The sequence below is a fragment of the Periplaneta americana genome, chromosome 5, assembly GCF_040183065.1.
Source record: "Periplaneta americana isolate PAMFEO1 chromosome 5, P.americana_PAMFEO1_priV1, whole genome shotgun sequence".
Classification (NCBI taxonomy): domain Eukaryota; kingdom Metazoa; phylum Arthropoda; class Insecta; order Blattodea; family Blattidae; genus Periplaneta; species Periplaneta americana.
The window spans coordinates 11,655,575-11,675,591 of record NC_091121.1 but is presented as its reverse complement, the minus strand read 5'-3'; the positions used below and the strand labels follow the sequence as shown (position 1 = coordinate 11,675,591).

Below are 20,017 nucleotides of genomic sequence, written 5' to 3'. Positions count from 1 at the left end.
ACAATTTACTTGGATTATTGAGAACAATTATGATGCAGTATAAACCTAGAGGACATCGTCGACCAGGAAGATCTTTAAGAAGACTGCTAGATTTGGCCGAAACAGGTCTACAGAGGCCTAATTCGTGAAGGATGATGATGATGATTGAGAACAACAATGAACTGTTAATATTAACTACTGTTCACAAAGAACTAATAAAATAAATCGATTAATATTTATATCATCATCTATATAATCATCACTATACAGAATTGTTTCTCTTCTACTATCATGAATAAACTTATTGAAGGTCTTATATTCATATTTTGTATGATAATAGAATGCAATTGGATTTTGAACAAAGAGTGAAACAAGAATTGGAAAAAAATCCAGCATTAAAAGAAATAGAAGAAACTTCACTATTTACAAAACAGAACTGTCAGTTCTCAGTTCACAGTTCGTTTGCCTTGGCTAGTTCTTCTAGCTCATTCACTCAAGTTCACAGTATATCGAACCCAAGTCTTCCAGAGACAGTCCACTGAACTTCGAACTCAGGTCCCCCAACTGCAGTCCACTTCACAACGAACCAAAGACTCTGGATTCGCCGCACTCTCCAGGACGCTCCCCCAGTTACGGACACACACAAGTCGAACTCCGGTCTCGAAGCTGGCTTCATTGCTATACTGACTGGCTTGCTCCAAAAACTGACAACTCTCTTCTCCTCGCGTCCGGTATTTATTACTAAACCATAGTTTCGAGAAATTACGATTTCGCGATCTATCTGCAGATGCCGAGAAGATGGCGCCTATCCAGACTTCTCTGGATTTCTCCCCTCAGTCACCAGCTGCTTTACTTCCCCCTCACCCTTCGTCACGTCCGCACTACCACCTCGTGCCCCCTCTTATGTCTGTTCCCTCCAGACCCGAGCGGCCGCAACCTTCTTTGCTGCATCGCTCGTTTTCTCGTGCGCCCCCGACCTCTGTGGGACGCGATCGACTCCCGACTGTCACAATATAATTGAAAGGGTGAGAATGAGATAGTCCAAAGCCACACTTTTAACAAAAATGGTTTTTGTGCGTATTCATTTCTTACACAAAATGAGGAAGCTACCAGTAAAATATTATAAAAATTACTCAACAAATTACGTAAGTATACGCCGAAGAAATTATGATACCGCACCTACTAGCATTGGACTCTAAACCTTCAATACGCTCTCTTGATTCCCGATTTACCACGCAAATCGTCTGTAGCTGCATTTAGATTGACAACAGGCCATGACTGTTTGGCCAAGCATCTGCATAGAATTGGAATATATCAGTCTCCTAACTGTCCATTGTGCAACGCAAATCAAGAAATGGATTCAGAACATCTAAAAATCTGTGCGTCAGTGGCTAACCATGACAATATCTTTGAAAAATTTTGGAGTGCAAGAGGTCAAATGACTTTATTGTCAAATGCCTGGCATTAGAAAACAACAACATAATGTAAATAATATTACTTTTACTGGTGCATTACCAGTTACTTTTATAGGAGCTAATTTTATTAAACGAAGCAATTCAACTGCATGGCAGAACTCATGACTAGAATTTCTTTAATCTTTTCAGAACCTGACTGCAAAGATGGTCGTTGCCCAGCATTTTATAGATCCTACCTTGAATTTGCAAGTGATGATAATCCAAATGGACTTGGGGAGCAGTTATTGTATATGGGAATAAATGCCGTGCTCTATTTTGGAGTGGTCATGCTGATAGAGTACAATGTGTTTGAGAAACTTCATGATATTTTCCTGAAAAAAACTTATGGAACTGAATTTGAGGAGCAGTTTCTAGAAGAAGATGTGCTGAAGGAAACTGAACGAGTCAATAACAAACTCAGAGGTTTGTACACTTTAAGTTTTAATATCATATGGCCTAATAGAGGAAAATGAAGTTATAGAATGACCTTCTTTTTTATACTATTGCATGTTAAAGGTTTGTAACAATGTAAGCAGTTATTTATCTTTTTACTTCTTTATTGAACAGTTCCTTATTGAACAGTATAATAATACCGGTAGTACATTATGCAACGAGCCTATAATGAAGGTAATTAAGAAGTGAGTATGGATATTTATGAAACGAGCACAAGTGAGTTTCATAATTTTCATACGAGCTTCTTAATTACCATTATAGGCGAGTTTCATACGACTTTTTATGCTCGACCATATTTCTAACTTGATATTATTAATTTTATTGTATCTGACCTGGAGCAATGTTCCGTATGTTGTGAGATGTGCGCAGACGCGAGTATTGATTTTTTCCGAGGAACAGATGTTCACATTGACCTTGCTAGGCCATAAGAACCTACAGAAATAACATTGAAATGAAATTAGACATTGAAAAACGAGATGACAAATTGAATTTATTTGAATATTATTTACAATTAACGCTAATTATTATAGTAACAGAACATAACCTTCTGTGACAGTATTGGATTTCCAGCCTCCGTGACTTTTCGCTAATTCTCTTTCGATTGCATATCCGAGAATAATCAATACTTGCGGTTTTATAACGGTAGAAAGCTGACCTGTCATTGGCTGAACAGTTGTAACCTGAGTCGTCATTGGCTGAAAGGCCTGACCTTTAATGAGTAGGTGTACTTTAATGACATGCATTAAAGGTCTGCTACCAGGTGTATAATTACTACATTTCGGCATGGTCGAGCATAAAATAATTATTGTAATGCTACAAAAAATCTATTTCGAATTATCATAGAAATACACATTTTCAGCACCTTCATACCAAAAAGTGGTTTTTGACATGTCTGACTGCCTGACTGCCCTTCCCCTGAAATATAAGATTATTTGTTATATTGAATAGGGTGGATATTGTTGATTAGAGTTGAAGAGAATAAAACTACAAAGACTATTCAAATCAAGTACAAAATTAGTACAAGTACAGAAATTATTCAAACCTGCTTTACAGGGAGCTACTACCTGAAAGCCAGATTTGTATAATACATTCGTTACTGGAGGTACGTTAACAGAAAGCCACAATTTAAGTCACACAGTATTGTGTGCACTCATAGTTGAGTTCTGGCGTTTAGTCAGCTCATTTGAGTCGTGTGGATACAAGGAAAAATTGTGATGGTGTCGTGTATAGTTCCTGGGGCAGCTCAGTCGGAAGAGCGTTCGCGCACTAAGCGAAGGATCCTGGGTTCGATACCTGGCCCCGGAACAATTTTTCCTTGAAATTATTCAAATCAAGCTTTCAAGTATAACTCCCTGTAAAGTTGATTTGAATAATTTCGAAGGAAAAATTGTTCCGTGGCCGGGTATCGAGCCCGGGACCTTTGGTTAAACGTACCAACGCTCTACCAACTGAGCTACCCGGGAACTACCCGACCCGAGTTAGTGTGCACTCAATGTTGGTTGCTTGACGGTTGTCAGCCCACTTTGTGGATATAGAGGAAAAAATTGGATCGGTGTTCCCGGGTAGCTCAGTTGGTAGAGCGTTGGTACATTTAACCAAAGGTCCTGGGTTCGATACCCGGCCCTGGAACAATTTTTCCTTCGAAATTATACAAAGACTATTGTTCATTACAAGTTATTTCAGGTAGTAAAACAAACGAATATTAAGGAGTATTATGGGTGTGTATTATAAACCTATTCCTTAAAAATTTAAAATAAGATAAAGGATAATAAAAGCCGAAGTTTTGATTTACGTTATTCATATATGGTTTTGATACTATGACAGTGTTATGTAGAGGAGTTCCAAAATAGGCTGTATTATTGTCTAGCCAGCAATGGAGGACATTTTGAACATTCAATTTAATACATTTACGTAACTGATTAAATTTAGAAAATTACCCAAAATAAATTGAGTTTTTATACTGCAACCAACTGACAATAATCAAGTGACAATAGAAAACAAAGTTGTAAAACTAATGAGAATGTATAGACAATTGAATACTCGTTCAAATTAATTATCAAAATAAAAGATGCCGTTTGAAATTTCAAAGAGGAATGGGGGTTATTGAGGAGATGAAATCTAAAATGCAATTAACACTGGTTTTGAACTTACCCCTCCATAACTAAATTGGCGTATTTTTTGTTTAAATTAAATTCAATTGAAATAATTAGCAATTTAGACTTGGAAATTTTGGAATGGAAGCCCTGTATAACCATCCCTAATAGTTACTTACTCTAAAATTTCATTATCAATTACTATTTTGCTTCTAACTAGATCTTCCCCTTTAAATGCCATTATCTTTGTTTTGCTTTTAGATATTTTAATTTTATGGTCTTCTTCTTCTTATATCCTGTTCTTCCTGGGTGGAACATAGGGCAGTGGTAAAGTTCCTCCAGCGTACTCTGTCGCCAGCCATCCGTTTCACCTCTTTCCAGCTTTTCCCACATCTCTCTACTTCCTCCTCTATTGATCATTTCCATGTTTTACTAGGCCGTCCTCTCTTCCTTACTCCTTGTGGATTCCAATCAATTGCAGTCTTCTCAATAGCTCCATCTGGCTTTCTCAGCGTGTGGCCTATCCAATTCCATTTTCTTTGTTTTATTTGGTAACATATTTATGATTGGTTAGTTCTTCTCCACAATTCTTTATTTGCTATTATTTCGGCCATCTTATATTTAGAATGCGTCTCAGACATCTGTTGACGAACGTCTGTATCTTTTTATTTATTACATCCGTAATTTTCCATGTTTCACAACCATAGAGGAGGACTGATTTTACATTTGTGTTAAACAGTCTGAGCTTTGTCTTCAATGAGATGTTGTTATTCCGCCATATGGGATATAGCTGTGCAAATGCTCCATTTGCTAGCCGAATATGTCTTTTCACATCTTCTTCTGCTCCACCTAATTTTATGGTGGTTGATTATTATTATTATTATTATTATTATTATTATTATTATTATTCTTTGTATGTGCTTATATTTGCAGCTGGAACACTTGAGAATGGTGATGATATCATGCTAGTCCATAATTTGGTGAAGAAATTTAAGAAAAATTTTACAGCAGTAAAGGGCGTCAGTTTTGGTGTGTATTCCGGGGAATGCTTTGGTTTGCTTGGTGTCAATGGAGCAGGAAAAACAACCACATTCAGGATGCTGACTGGAGATGAAATACCCACTTCGGGAGATGCACGCATTAACCATTACAAACTCAAAAGTGAAAGGCACAAGGTAAGAAATATACATTATAACAGCAGTCCCGTCATATCTTTCAGTTCAGACTTAAAGATGGACGTAGAATTTTAGTTTGTCTTATAACTGAATGCGATGAGAACGAGGAACGTCTTGGTTTTCAGTTCCTGTCCGAGATCGGATACTGCCCGCAGTTCGATGCTATCAACGAGGCTCTGACAGGCCGTGAGATGCTGCGACTCTTTGCCAAGCTCCGCGGTGTCTCTCCAGTTGCAGTTGAGAGTGAAATTGACAAGTGGATTAGGAAGATGGGTGAGTGGCGAATCATATTCATTATTTGAATTTTATATTTGTAAGGATTGTTTTAAGTAATGACTATTCCACTGCTGTGGGGTAATGGTTAGCACATCTGACCGTGAAATGAGCGAGCTCAGGTTCAAATCCTGGTTGGGACAAATTATCTGATTGTGGTTTTTTCCAGGGTTTTTCATCAACCAATTGAAGCACAATTGCTGGGTAACTTTCGGCGTTGGACTTCGGACTCATTTCGATATCATTAATACACATATGAGCCATTGAGAGCAGAAGTGGTGTAAGTCAAAAATGAGTAATGAGGGTTAAAGTTGTTCTTGTTGTTTTCTAATGCCAGGCGTTTGACAATAAAGTCATTTGACCTCTTGCACTCCAGTACTTTTCAAAGATGTTATCGTGGTCAGCCACTGAATTACAGAATGAGGGTTAAAGTAAACATTCTGTACAATATAGCACAAAGTAGCAATTAATATTCAATTTATTTAAGCTATTAGTAGTCAGTAGTCAGTAAATCCCGAAAAGACAAAGTATATGATTATGTCTCGTGACCAGAATGTTGTACGAAATGGAAATATAAAAATTGGAGATTTATCCTTCGAAGGGATGGAAAAATTCAAATATCTTGGAGCAACAGTAACAAATATAAATGACACTCGGGAGGAAATTAAACGCAGAATAAATATGGGAAATGCGTGTTATTATTCGGTTGAGAAGCTTTTATCATCCAGTCTGCTGTCAAAAAATCTGAAAGTTAGTATTTATAAAACAGTTATATTACCGGTTGTTCTGTATGGTTGTGAAACTTGGACTCTCACTTTGAGAGAGGAACATAGGTTAAGGGTGTTTGAGAATAAGGTGCTTAGGAAAATATTTGGGGCTAAGCGGGATGAAGTTACAGGAGAATGGAGAAAGTTACACAACGCAGAACTGCACGCATTGTATTCTTCACTTGACATAATTAGGAACATTAAATCCAGACGTTTGAGATGGGCAGGGCATGTAGCACGTATGGGCGAATCCAGAAATGCATATAGAGTGTTAGTTGGGAGACCGGAGGGAAAAAGATCTTTGGGGAGGCCGAGACGTAGATGGGAGGATAATATTAAAATGGATTTGAGGGAGGTGGGATATGATGATAGAGACTGGATTAATCTTGCTCAGGATAGGGACCGATGGCGGGCTTATGTGAGGGCGGCAATGAACCTTCGGGTTCCTTAAAAGCCATTTGTAAGTAAGTATTAGTAGTCAGTGGATAGCACGAAATACATATTAATTGCTACTTTGCGCTGTATTTTACAGAATATTTACTTTAAACCTCATTATCCAATTTTGACTTACACCACTTCTGCTCTGAACGGCTCATATCATCATCATCATCCATACCATAGCCCGGGTTAAGTTCGTGCTGTACTTGTACAAGAGTGTGACTTTTCGGCTACTCAATCATTTATATTCCATAAACTGATTAATTGTTTGACATCTCTTTACAGGACTTACGGAATATGAGAACAGACGGTGTGGTACATACAGTGGAGGAAACAAACGAAAGTTGAGCACGGCCATGGCTCTGATAGGAGACCCTTCAGTCATTTTCTTGGATGAACCAACCAGCGGAGTCGACCCCGTGGCCAGACGGAATTTATGGAATGTGTTGACTTCTATACAGAAGTCTGGCCAGTCTATCGTGCTCACATCTCACAGGTAAGACACGGTTTAATATGTTTCATTATGTAATGGGGAACATGCTTGGGCTTTATTTCGCATCAAAAGTGGGTTATCTTAGTGGGGCATATCATCATCATTGACTGTCTTGGATTAGGCCTTCTGGCTATCAAGTCAACATGCAGATCCTTTAGGATTTCTTACGAAAATCTTTCTTTAACTGCTCGGATTCCACCATTTATACTAAGGCTAGTATCAATAGTCTCTAAACACACACCTTCATCTTAAACAGCAGAAATAACTAAAATGCTCTCTCAATTAATATCACTCAATAAAAGAATTGCATTCCAATGGATACCATCCCATTGTGGAATCCTGGGAAACGAGAATGCGGATGCTTTAGCAAAGAAGGGCAGCACTGCTACTTACAGACCTGTTACTAAATCTACATATTACTCTGTGAAAAGATTTATTAAATCTACATACTTAGACTTCAACAAACAAAATTTGATAACACAATCCCAAGGGAAAAAATGGAACTCTCTGCATCATAATCCACAGTTAATTTCCGATTTACCACGAAAATCGTCTGTAGCTGCATTTAGATTGGCAACAGGCCATGATTGTTTGGCCAAACACCTGCATAGAATTGGAATATATCAGTCCCCTAACTGCCCATTGTGCAACTCAAACCAAGAAATGGATTCGAAACACCTCAAAATCTGTGCTTCATTGGCTCACCATGATAATATCTTTGAAAAATATTGGAGTGCAAGAGGTCAAATGACTTTATTGTCAAACGCCTGGCATTAGAAAACAACAACATACTAAGCCTAATAAAAGGTCATTGAATCCCCTTCTTTGGATGGCTGAATCGATGGATTGTACTGTATAGTTAAGTCATGAATGATATTTACAAGAAATAGGGCTTTCGAACTCAACTATTCCCACATAAAGAAGTGCTAAGCACAATAAACCCGTTTGGGGCTGCAGTGATTGCCTGTGGGGCCCTCCTCAAAACACACACAAAAAAGATTTGTACTGAAGCACCTACTATGATACAGGGTAAATTCCTCATTGAGGAACTGCTGCCTGATTTCAGTAAATTCCTTTCATCAGCGAGTAGAAGGAATATAAGTTTGATGGCAGGTATTCTGACAGGCGACTTTTGTTAAGAAGACAATTACAAATGTTGTTCCTGTGTAGGCAATGTTACAAGAAAGAAGGAACTTCTGCTCCTAGTGTCCTGAATTGGACGAAACGAGGCTGAAATACTTTGGGAACTACTTCTTGGTTCCTGAGGAACAAACCAGTCTTAGGCCGGGTGCACACAGAATCAGATGCGACGTGGCGAGGCGAGATGCGACATTTTGCTTTACAATGCCTCGCGACAACTGATTTGCTGGCTGTGTGGGTTTAAAAAACTGGCCTAGGCTAGAAAATGGCGTCAATGAAAGAGGACTGTCTATATGAGAAATTCCATTATATTTTTGGTTATTATTTCCTAAGGACGCATAATACACCTAAAAATCAATAGAATTGAAAGAATCTTAAAATTAAATACTACAAACGTCATTTTATATGTTTATGACTACTTCCACGACTCACAATAAAGAAAAATAGTGTATTAAATCAATAATGAATGAAAGTATAGAGCATAGAAGTAGGCCTACTACAAATTATTATTATCAATATTATTATCCACCTGGTGCTTTCATCTCATTTGCAATTTCTCACATATTTTTAGAAATCACATTATTGTCGCGATATTGTTACAAAGATTTTACAGAACGTAAATGTACTGAACAACTAATTTATCCGCATCGAGCTCCATTATGAATAATGTGCATTACACAACAATATAGTATTTGTAGACAGTGAAAGCACGCAATCATAGCCACTACTAACGCATGCGCAGTACACTGCAGCTATCAGACAGTCTCCTCGCGACGAAATTCTAGCAGTCAATTAATATTTAATTAACATTCGAGGAGAAAAATTCGCTCCGGCGCCGGGGATCGAACCCGGGTCCTTGGTTCTATATACCAAGTGCTCTGACCACTGAGCTACGCCTAATTCAATCCACAGCACCGGACCTAACCCTCCTCCTTGAATGTTTCCCTTTTGGCCTGACTCCAAGTTAGGCATATATGTTGATGTATATGTCCAATGTCAACTACCATACCATAATACCATAATATTCTAGCAGTCATTCGATGTTGTCTCTCTGTGTCTCCTTGTGTCTGCTCGCGACCATCATGCCGCATCTGATTCTGTGTGCACCTGGCCTTAGTCTTTAGTTTATACAAGTTCATACTTGGTTCTGGGCTGCTTCTAGAATCCCTGTAGATTGAACATCCAATGGGTCAAAATTTTATACCTCACTGTATTCAAACTTTTTGTAGATTGTCTTGTTAAAGAAGAAGAAGAAGAAGTCCACTTTTCCTTGTTGATAGAAATAATAATTGAAAGTAAATTGTTATAATTGTATGAAACGTGACGCAATTTGTTTGTTGGAAAAGGTTACCAGATATTTTTTCCCAGTTTTCAGGGACAGATATCAACATATGAAAAAATTACTTTTAACGTTTGTTGTTTGCCATCCACTTATATTAAAATTCTCACTCTATTTACACACTAACAGTACTAATTTTACTTTCCTAATATATACTTAAACTGCTGGTATTTTCAGAAGAGTGAATTTTTTTAAGCAGGTCTTCTCTATATACCTATTTTGCAGCCAATTGCTGTCAGATCATGTTGAAATTGGTTGAGATAGCAAGCATGGCTTAAACAGTTTCTAAACTCATTCCGGATTTGTTATATGTCCACATAATGTTCCTTGAAAAAAATTCTTTTCACTGAAGCATTCCTTCCAGGAAAACACAGAAATAGTTCAATCAGCTTGTGGAGTTGTGCACAGAGAATCATTTTCTTAGATAAAAATTTAACATTTAGCTCCATTTTGAACAAATAGTAGCATTTTCTCCATTTTCTAGAGTCACATATTTCTTCAAGTAAGAAATGCCGTCAAATAAATTATCTTCATCCAGGTCAAGTCCATCTACATGAAAAAAAATAATGTGACACTGTCTCCTCAAATCTTTCTCTCTCTGGAGAATATCTCAACACTATCTATTCCATAGATATCTTATCTTGTGGATGAATAACCCAGGCACTGGGATATTAAACAACATTTTCATAAAACTCACAAGAAACACTGAGAAATTCTGTTGTGCAATAAAAACCATCGTCTTCTATGGATGCCAAAAGTTGCTTAATTGATGACTGAATAAATTTCTGTCATACCTGGAGTTCAATTTTTCTGTTGACCTTGATAACAGTATGGAAGATATGACAGAAGTTACGTCCTCAGCTTCAGTTTTGATTATGGCATCATAAAAAGTGGCAACATTGCATTAACAAAATCCATCCACAGCAATGTGCAAGGATCATTGAACCATATTAATAATTATAGTTCCATCGCTCTTATTTCCGGCAGCCAATCACGTTGCAGGTCGACTACATTTAAACGTGTGCGTCTTGTCATTCGCTATTGATGATGTAATGGATTTCCTAAGGCTCGATAAATACTTAATATAATCGCCCACCATTTTGACTCTTTCGTTGGCGTTTGCAGAAATCACACGAGGACGTTATTTGCCGCTCAATTATTTGCTCAATTACAGTGCATTTGATTTATTATCATAGGATCTACGACATGATAATGTTTAACGGTGAAGCAAATAGATTCCTCATCTGGTAGCTGGGCAATGGAAGAACAAAAATGGCGAACGATACTACCTACCTAGACTTTATAGAGCCTTCACTTCCTAAGACGTAAGCAAAGGGGAGGAGTCACACCGGAAATAACAGCCACACGACTATAACACTAAAATCTGTGGATATCTGGGAATAAATTATTAGATCCAGGGACAAAAAGCAAATTGCAGGGACTGTCCCTGGAAAATGGGTACGTTTGGTAACCTTATTCTAGAAATTAATATTGTTTTTGACATCCATTTCTTGTAGGTTTATATATTTCTCCTCCTTATTTTGCAGTATGGAAGAGTGTGAGGCACTGTGTAACAGACTGGCCATCATGGTCAGTGGTCAGTTCACGTGCATGGGAGGCATCCAGTACCTCAAACAGAAGTTTGGACAAGGATTCACCGTGATGGTGAAGCTGAGAGCAGTTGGAACTAACTGTGACTTCGTGAACACTTTGAAAAATGAAATTGAAAGTAGCTTCAACCCTGGATGTGTTCTCAAGGATGAACATCAGGTAAACAAAACACACAAAATATTTTCTATTGATGCATCATTCCTTTTTTTTTTTGGTACAAACTTGATTCACGCATGAAATTTATTTTTCGAACTATCATTGTCTGCCTATCTTGTTTTCTGATTGTTCAATCTCTGCTCCCGTGTATGAGTTGATTTTTTCAATATTTTTATGAGCTTGAAAAAAAAAAAAAGAAGAAGCATCTCCTGAAATATTATTTAGTACAGTTACCTATTTCTTTATATCTGCTTGTGTGCCTTAGATTAAACTTGCAGACAAGCAGATTAACCTCTTCAATGTCATGTTCTGTGGTAACCATGCTTGCCATTAAATTCGAAGTTTATAGCTTTAAACTTAATTGAGGGCTTTAATATGTCTGGTTTCCCATACCATAGATTTACAGTTATGTAAGAAAATTCTGTTTTAATTAATATGGCTGTGGATAGTTCTTTATCACCAGCCATTTCTGGTCTTAATTCCCTGCTTTGCAAACAGATGTCTCTATGGGTTAGCATTGTAAAATGAGGCAGCAGAAGTCTTTGACAAACAAAACAAGCAGAAAATAAATCTTAATAACAAACCAACTGTCGAAGAAAGAACCTTTCATAAAAACATTCATAAAGAGATTAACATTGATTCATGCAGATCGAACATTTAAGGTTAATATTTATGTTTCTGACGCAATAAACATTCTACAGTGTCCCTGATGTTTCTGTCTGATCAGCAGGTCTCTACTTGCATCTGTGAACCCATAGCACTTTGTCGAATTAAAACTTACGTACTATGTTATATTAATAACATTTTGGTAATCACCCTCCTCATAGTAGTTGCTGGAAGTGTTTCTCATCTTCTGTGATGCTTAATTCACATCACATCATTCACAGAACCTGTTTCATTAAATCTTTTCACTAAATATAGTATTGATTTCCGACATGGAACTAGGTGGTCATGAAATTACGTCTAAAGTTGTTTCTTATTCTGCTATATGATTTCTTTTTCCATACATACGTTTTCAAAATTGTAAATCCATGTTTTATGATGAACAACCACTAATGATAATGATTCGACTATTTTCACTGGTGAATCCCCTAATATTTGGCTTATTTTATCGCTCCTATGGAGTAACGGTTAGCACGTCTGACCGTGAAACTAGCAGGCCCAGGTTCAAATCCTGGTTGGGACAAGTTTTTCCAGGATTTTCCCTCCGAGAGCAATTGCTGAGTAACTTTTAGCTTTGGACCTTGGACTCATCTTGCTAGCATTATCACCTTCATATCACATAGACACTAGGTAGCCGTAGCAGTTGATAAAGTGTCGTAAAATAACCAACTAAAAGAAAATCACTCGTGACTGGTTTATATTATACTTCAGGCATTGGTTGTTTTTATTTACATTTCAAGAGACAGCAAATGAGGGAATGACAGATAGAGATTACCACGTGAAAGCTGCATGGTTGGTGAATTCTTGTCCCCCAAAATTAGCTGTGCCAGTCTGCAGTTTGTCCTTGAGAGCTTGCAGTAAAGGCACGCAGTGATTCAGCTAAGAATAAATGCAGTTGTGTTGTGTTTTGAAATACATGTTCAGTGCATGAACAAGTACATATTTTGAAAATTACATACTGAAAAAGAAATCGTGGCAGAACAAATGGACAACTTCAGACGTAAATTCCCTAGCCGCCCAGTTCTGTGTAGGAAAACAATACTGGTTTAGCAAATAGTTTTAATGAAAAAGTTCTATAAATTATGCATCACAGAAGATGAGCACCACTTCCAGCAGCTACTGTGTGGAGGGTGAGTACCGAATACTGTTAATATACCATAGTACATGAGTTGTAATCCAGTAAGTGCCTTGAGTTCGCAGATGGAAGCAGCGGTGGTAGAGGGAGAAACACCAGAAAAATTTGCTGGGATTCATTGTATTACACGAATAAGTTAAGTAGCTACGAAGGGGATCCAGGAAATAACGACCGTTTTGTTGTAATAATTAAAAAAAAAATATTTATTTGAAAAAACAAAGTCTGTTACATAACTGAAGCTTCCTTTACTTCTCTACATAATCACCACCTACATTTAAACATTTGTCGTATCTGTTCACTAGCTTTAGAATTCCCGTATTATACTCCTCTGCCGCCAGTTCATTAAGCCAGGTGTTCACTGTCTTCTTCAACTCTTCATCACTTCCAAAACGCGTACCACCCAGAAAGTCTTTCAGCTTAGTGAAAAGGTGAGAATCGCTAGGAGCAAGGTCTGGACTATAGGGCGGATGATCAAAGATTTCCTAACCGAATTGATCCAGCAATTCTCGAGTTGAAGCAGCAGTGTGCGGGCAGGCGTTGTCGTGAAGAAGCACAACTCCTCTCGAAAGCATTTCTCTCCTCTTGTTTTGGATGGCTCGCCGTAGTTTTCGTAAAATCTCACAATAACGATTTGCCTTTTGGCATGAAATCCAGCAAAAGAACACCTTTGCGATCCCAAAAGACAGTAGCCATGACTTTTTGTGTTGAGAGAGTCTGTTTGAATTTTCTCGGTTTCTTGGGTGATGAGAGATGATGCCACTGATGTGATTGGCGCTTGGTCTCTGGGGTGTTGTGAGACACCCAGGTCTCATCACCAGTCACAATTTGATCAAGAAAAGCGTCTCCATCTGTGTGATATCGCATCAAGAATGTCAATGCTGAGGCCATTCTCTGAGTTTTGTGTTGGTCACTCAGTTGCAGTGGAACCCATTGTGCACAGATTTTGTGGTAGCCAAGATGTTGCGACACAATTTCACCAAGCAAAGAACGAGAGATGTCAGGAAAGGCAATATGCAATTCGTCGAGTGATGTGCGCCTGTCTTGCAAGATTCTGTTGTTCACTTTAGTCTTCAGGTCTTCTGTGATGAGTGATGGGCGTCCGGGTCGAGGTTCATCGTGGACATTTGTTCGCCCATTGTTGAACAATTCGCACCATTTTCTCACATTTCTTTTATTCATTACAGTATCACCATACACTTCTTTCAATTGCCGGTAAATTTCTGCAGGTTTCAATGTCGGGCATTCAAAAATCGAATCACACTCCTCACCTCACAGTCGGCGGGATTATCAATCACGTCGTTCATTTTGAAGTAACACAAAATGCACAATGGCGACTTGTTGCAACCAGTACTCACAACATTATGAGAACACAAGTTAAGGAAGCCAGTTGACCTTCAAACAAGGAAGGGGAGTCAGCTGCGCGGCAGGTATGCGCGAACGGTCGTTATTTCCTGGACCCCCCTCGTATATATGGACATGTAATTTAAAAATATTTTAATGATTTCCACAGGGACTTCTTCATTACCACGTGACTAATCCCAATACACCGTGGAAGCATCTGTTCCTCTCAATGGAGCGCATTAAACATGACTTCGAAGAAGTAGAGGATTACACAATCAGTGAGACAACGCTGGAACAAGTATTCTTGTCTTTTGCAAAGATGCAACAACAGACAGTGTTATGAAGGTGAAACTGTCTGTTAAGTATTTATGTATGTTCTAAGAACAACAAAAGAGTCATTATTATAGAAATCTCTCTATTATATAGTATTAGATATTTCTAACATGTACAGTAAAATGATCAAGAAATGCATTTGATCAAAAAACACCTTAACAGCACATTATCATGCAGGTCATTGTTAAATAAGTACTTATAGAAATGAGGTTTTATGAAAACTATTTTTTGTAGACTATTGATGAATTTATGGTTTACTTAAAATATAAGGATTCCATAATTTAAATTCCATATTAGTGTCCAAAATTGTTCTCGTTTAAATGTTCTATACCGCATATTTATAGCTCCTCACTGAATTCTTTCTTTACATGAAATATTACTGGACAAATCATAAAAAACTTAAGTAAAAATGTAATCTTGTATTGGAAATATTGCATATAGAAAAGAAGACCACATTTTATTATCCAATATTTATATTTCTTGCAGCAAGAATGGAATAATATTTCTAAGGCACGAAATTACTACATTTTATTATACTTGAGTAGAAATTTTCGTCAGTATATGTTTCCCAAAATTATCAGTTTTTAAGTACCTACCCATACAGTTTACAAATTTATTGGAAATAATTTATATTAATACAATTTATGTTGCTGGAATGGTTATGTTTGAAGTTTAAAAATGCATTTCATTGTCATGTTTGGTTATAAAAACGATCACAAAGTATTTTACATAAGCAAAACTGTTCATATTCCATTGTCTTTGTACATTTATGTCCATAAACTGAAAGGTAATTATTTATATTTGTTTAAATCAGCTAATGCTGTTTTAAATGGTTGTAGTGACAATATTCAGTATGAATTTAAAGCAACTGTGATAACAATATAAAAATATATTTATTATGCTTGTTATATTTTCTCCATATAGTAGTTGAAAGAAAGTAAGATTTATTATTTGTGTTTTTTTTTTATTTTTATGTGTAAGTTTTAGAACTGATTATATGACAGTAGAACATCATTTAGAATTGCAGTAGGAAATGTAGTACATAATGTCCTAATATAATAGACATACCTTACTTATCAGTATTAATTAGTCTATTTATTGTATATTACTTGTAGTTTCTTCAAATAATAGTTTAAAACTTATTATATTTATTTTATTAAATTCTCCGCAGAATGTTTTTATAAAAATAAATAAACACAGCATTTTATTTACTTTTCAATTATAGCATTATGAATCTTTGTTCTGGCTTGTTTAACTGAAAATTGATTGAATGAACATATTAAGAAACTTCGGTTCCACAGAAAACATTCATTCATTCATTCATTCATTCAGTGTTCTGCCCAAGGGCAGGTCTCTCACTGCAAACCCAGCTTTCTCCAATCTTTCCTATTTTATGCCTTTCTCTTCATTTCCTTATTTTAAAAAATCCTCAGAATAGTAAATTAGTTATTATTTATTGTTTCAAATTTAATTTTATTTATTTTTAACATCCACAAGTCTATAAAATTATTTATTTTTCTATCCCTTTATCCTAAAATCAAATGGAAGCAGACAATATTGTTTTCAGGGCTATTTTTTTATCCAAAACACACCAGATGACGTTTTGGAATCTTTTTCCAAAATTGCTATGCACACAATGTGTTCCACAACCATAAGATCAATTTCGTAAATCAAAAGAAGTGTATTTTTGCCGTATGATTTAATTTCAAGTAATTCACCGTATTTACTCGTGTAATAGATGTCAACGCATAATGTATGCACCCAAATTTTTGACAGTAATATGTAGGGAAAAACATTGCTGTATAATGTACGCATTACGTTTTCAATTGCCAACTTTGGTAATATACAATCGTAATGTTGGATGCATTCTCATGTTTAAATTTTAAAACAAAGAGTTAATATTGGTTCTTTTTAAAATGCAAGAATGAATTGTGATTGGTTCTTTTTAGTAGTTTAAAACATTCAATGCATGTGCAGCTTTTTAAGTATTTTAGGAACAACATATGAATTGCATTAAGATGTGTGGTGTTCTTGTAAGTTGTAATTTTTTCTTTAATTTTTTTAATTGGTGCCTTTCGAGGTATAAATGTTTATCTTGATATTCAAGAAATAAAAGCATTATGATCAGTTTTTCAACAGATTGCTATGAAAAACTACAGTATTGCGACTGATTAAATTCTTTCACCAATTCACGAGTGCGTTCATAGTAGAGAGGGGTACCATACCTACAGGGTGATTCACGAGGAAAGGTAAAAAATTTAGGATAAGATATCTTAGGCCATTTTGAGTGAAAAAGTTCATGTGAACGATGGCGGAGCTAGATGCAATTTTTTGGTAAAACGTCTCACCCCAATGTGAATCAGACGTTACCATATGCTGCTGACGTGAGACGAGACATGAGACAAGGTCAAGGTCGCAACGAATGACGTAACATTGGAATCTGCATTGTGAGCGATGTAGATAAGAGAAAAAAACTGGGTGGCATTACAAATGTCCAATCGTCTGCCCTTGTCTGATGTAATGACACAGAACCCGTAGATAACACGAATAACCTACACTATCATCAATTCACAGCAGTTCAGTCAGCTACCTACAGTACAGTAGTTATACAGGTACAGTTATCGGAAGTGTTAAGTTGTGTTTTTCAAGATGCCTTATAAATTTTCGACTACTGAATACGCCGATATTGTGTATGTTTATGGTTTGTCCGATGGAAGTTCCTTGCATGCCGTCGCTGAATATGAACGACGCTTTACGAACAGAAGGGTACCATATCGAAGAGTATTTACTGTCTATGGGGTTGGGTGAAAGACTTCGTATAGCAAAGGAAGGGGGAAATGAGAGAGGTGCTAATCGACCGTATTTTGGATATAACATAAAGAACAGTTATGTGCAACTCTCTCAAGCGATGAGCGCGATTCATGCCTGAGCACAACAGTGCAATGAAGCAGAAGGAGGTACCTTTGAAAATGTGCAAAAACATCGACCCAAACATCTAGAATATTAGGTATGTATGCATACGTGAATATAAACTTTAAATTTGTCCGCTATCTGTCTCAATGCGAGTTAGTGTAATGCAATCTCAGAAGTTTTTGTGAAATCAAAGAGCCATATCTCCGCAACCATTCGAAAACGGACCTATATTCATATGAACTTTTTGACTCAGAATGACTTCAGAATTCACATCCTAAATTTTTTACCTTTCCTCGTGAATCACCCTGTATACCCATACAAAAAAAAAATTGATAAAGCAAAGCTATTTAATTTGCAAAATAAAAAATCTCAGATACCTGTTTATTTTCGTAAAATGAATTTGTGTTTTTCCTTACATGAACACCTATCGTACTTACTTATAATAAAAACAGGTACTGGTATTAAGTTTGGAAAATATTATTTATGTGTATATAAATATTATAACTATAATGCCCAAAGAGAAGCGGAGTTACAGTAGGAAACTATATATATATATATATATATATATATATATATATTGGAAAAATGGATAACTTTAATTGTGTGTGAACCTGAAATTTGTATTAATACAAGAAGAAGAAATATTTATACTCAATTGAATCCCACATTGCAAAACTCTAGGAAAAAGTTCTATGCTTGTAGGTGCTCAAAGTATGTTCTTATAATTAAGAATGGATACAACAAAGCAAACTGAAATTTTTAACCTGTATAAAAGAAAAACGTAACATTGAACGTAAGAAATGAGAGACAATCAAATCTGGCATTAAAGTAATGAGCGAAAAGAAGTTTCATAAACAAATACTGACAACATATTAGGAAAAAAGAATGGTAGCAACAACAGAATTATAATACAATTGACGCACAATACTAGGAGTACAATTTAGGCTGTTGTATTATGAAAAGGAAGCATCACAGTGTTAAAAAAAAGTAAGTATAGTACCAGTTTATATAAGAAAAGAATAAGTTACTAACAATAGAATCCCTCTTAACTGGCACCTGATACGAGATTTTGCCAGATACCCACTAAGTTAATAATAATGGTGAAGAAATAAATTTTTTGTGAAGAATTAAAATCATCCAAATAAATAGATTTAGAAAATACCGTGGGTTATTGGGGTGGGGGAAGTATTTAATTTATTTGAAACAAGACCAACTATTCTATACCGAAGCCACTGGCTATGCACTTGTCAGTTTTGCAAAATGTTGGTAGTGAGAGACGCTACATTGCCAGAAGGAGCAGTATAATAATAATAATATAATAATAAATTTAGCCTGTACACATCCCGTAAGGGCAAGGGCCTCCTGTTGTCACAGGGAATTGCTCATAAGTAGACTCCTAAGGTGAGCGAGTCCTTGGGAGCTTGGTCATATTACTGATATTTCTTCGTTTCACTGTTCCTGACTTCCCTCTTCGATCATTTCTACCATACTCATCTCCCACACTTCCTCATATCACTTCAGACGAGTTACACTCACTGTCGTTGACTTTCTGTCCTATCTGGTGCTTGTTGATTCAAGTTTGGTGCCAGCTGCCTCCATACTTCTCTGTCTCGTGCCACTCTCGGCCATTGACTTCCTGCTCTGGTTCTGAAGTAGTGGGATTCTCACTGTATGAGTTATTATTCCCTGAAGTCGGCCTGGATGGCGCTGTCGGTAGAGTGCTGGCCTTCTGTGCACGAGGTTGCGGGTTCGATCTTGGCCCAGAGGTCGATGGCGTTTAAGTGTGTTTAAATGACTTTTTTACTTATAAGAGAAAATCCATTGGAATTATTGCAACCTACCTTCAGTTTGGAATTAACAGAGGAAATAAGTAAATCAGACACACCAAAAGAAATACAAAAACTTCTAGCACTGGAAACGATCAATACTAGATACCCTACAGAAGAATGGCTACACATATATACTGATGGATCAACCACAGAAAACCTTACTGGAGCTGGAGTTACATGTACACATTTTTCCTTTTATCATTCTGTTGGCAGAGACACAACAGATTATGATGGTGAAATAGAGGCTATACACATTGCTCTCCGACAATTATTAAATCTTCCCTTAAATAAATATAACAAGACAGTAATTCTTTCAGATTCTAAAGCTGCAATTCAGGGAATATGTTCAAATGCTACAAAGAAGTCAACAAAAATAAGAGAATGCTACAAAATGTTAACACAACTCCAAAAAGTTACGGTAATAAGATTGTC

General features: G+C 36.6%; 2 protein-coding genes and 1 non-coding gene across 3 annotated transcripts in view; all 3 read left to right on the top strand.

Annotated features, from left to right (window-relative positions):
• Positions 1–14,853, top strand: part of LOC138699464 (phospholipid-transporting ATPase ABCA3-like) — a 62,065-nt gene extending 47,212 nt beyond the window's left edge. The window contains exons 20-25 of the mRNA XM_069825359.1: positions 1,584–1,856; positions 4,913–5,154; positions 5,280–5,427; positions 6,918–7,128; positions 11,152–11,374; positions 14,680–14,853. Of these exons, the coding sequence (XP_069681460.1) occupies positions 1,584–1,856; positions 4,913–5,154; positions 5,280–5,427; positions 6,918–7,128; positions 11,152–11,374; positions 14,680–14,853 (1,271 nt within the window). The remainder of the gene's footprint in view (positions 1–1,583; positions 1,857–4,912; positions 5,155–5,279; positions 5,428–6,917; positions 7,129–11,151; positions 11,375–14,679) is intronic.
• Positions 3,443–3,515, top strand: TRNAN-AUU (transfer RNA asparagine (anticodon AUU)). The gene has a single exon. It is a non-coding gene; the product is annotated as a tRNA-Asn (tRNA).
• LOC138699463 (phospholipid-transporting ATPase ABCA3-like) overlaps positions 14,716–20,017 on the top strand; it is a 92,381-nt gene continuing 87,079 nt past the window's right edge. Inside the window, exon 1 of the mRNA XM_069825358.1 lies at positions 14,716–14,855. The gene's annotated coding sequence lies outside the window, so the exon portion shown is untranslated. The remainder of the gene's footprint in view (positions 14,856–20,017) is intronic.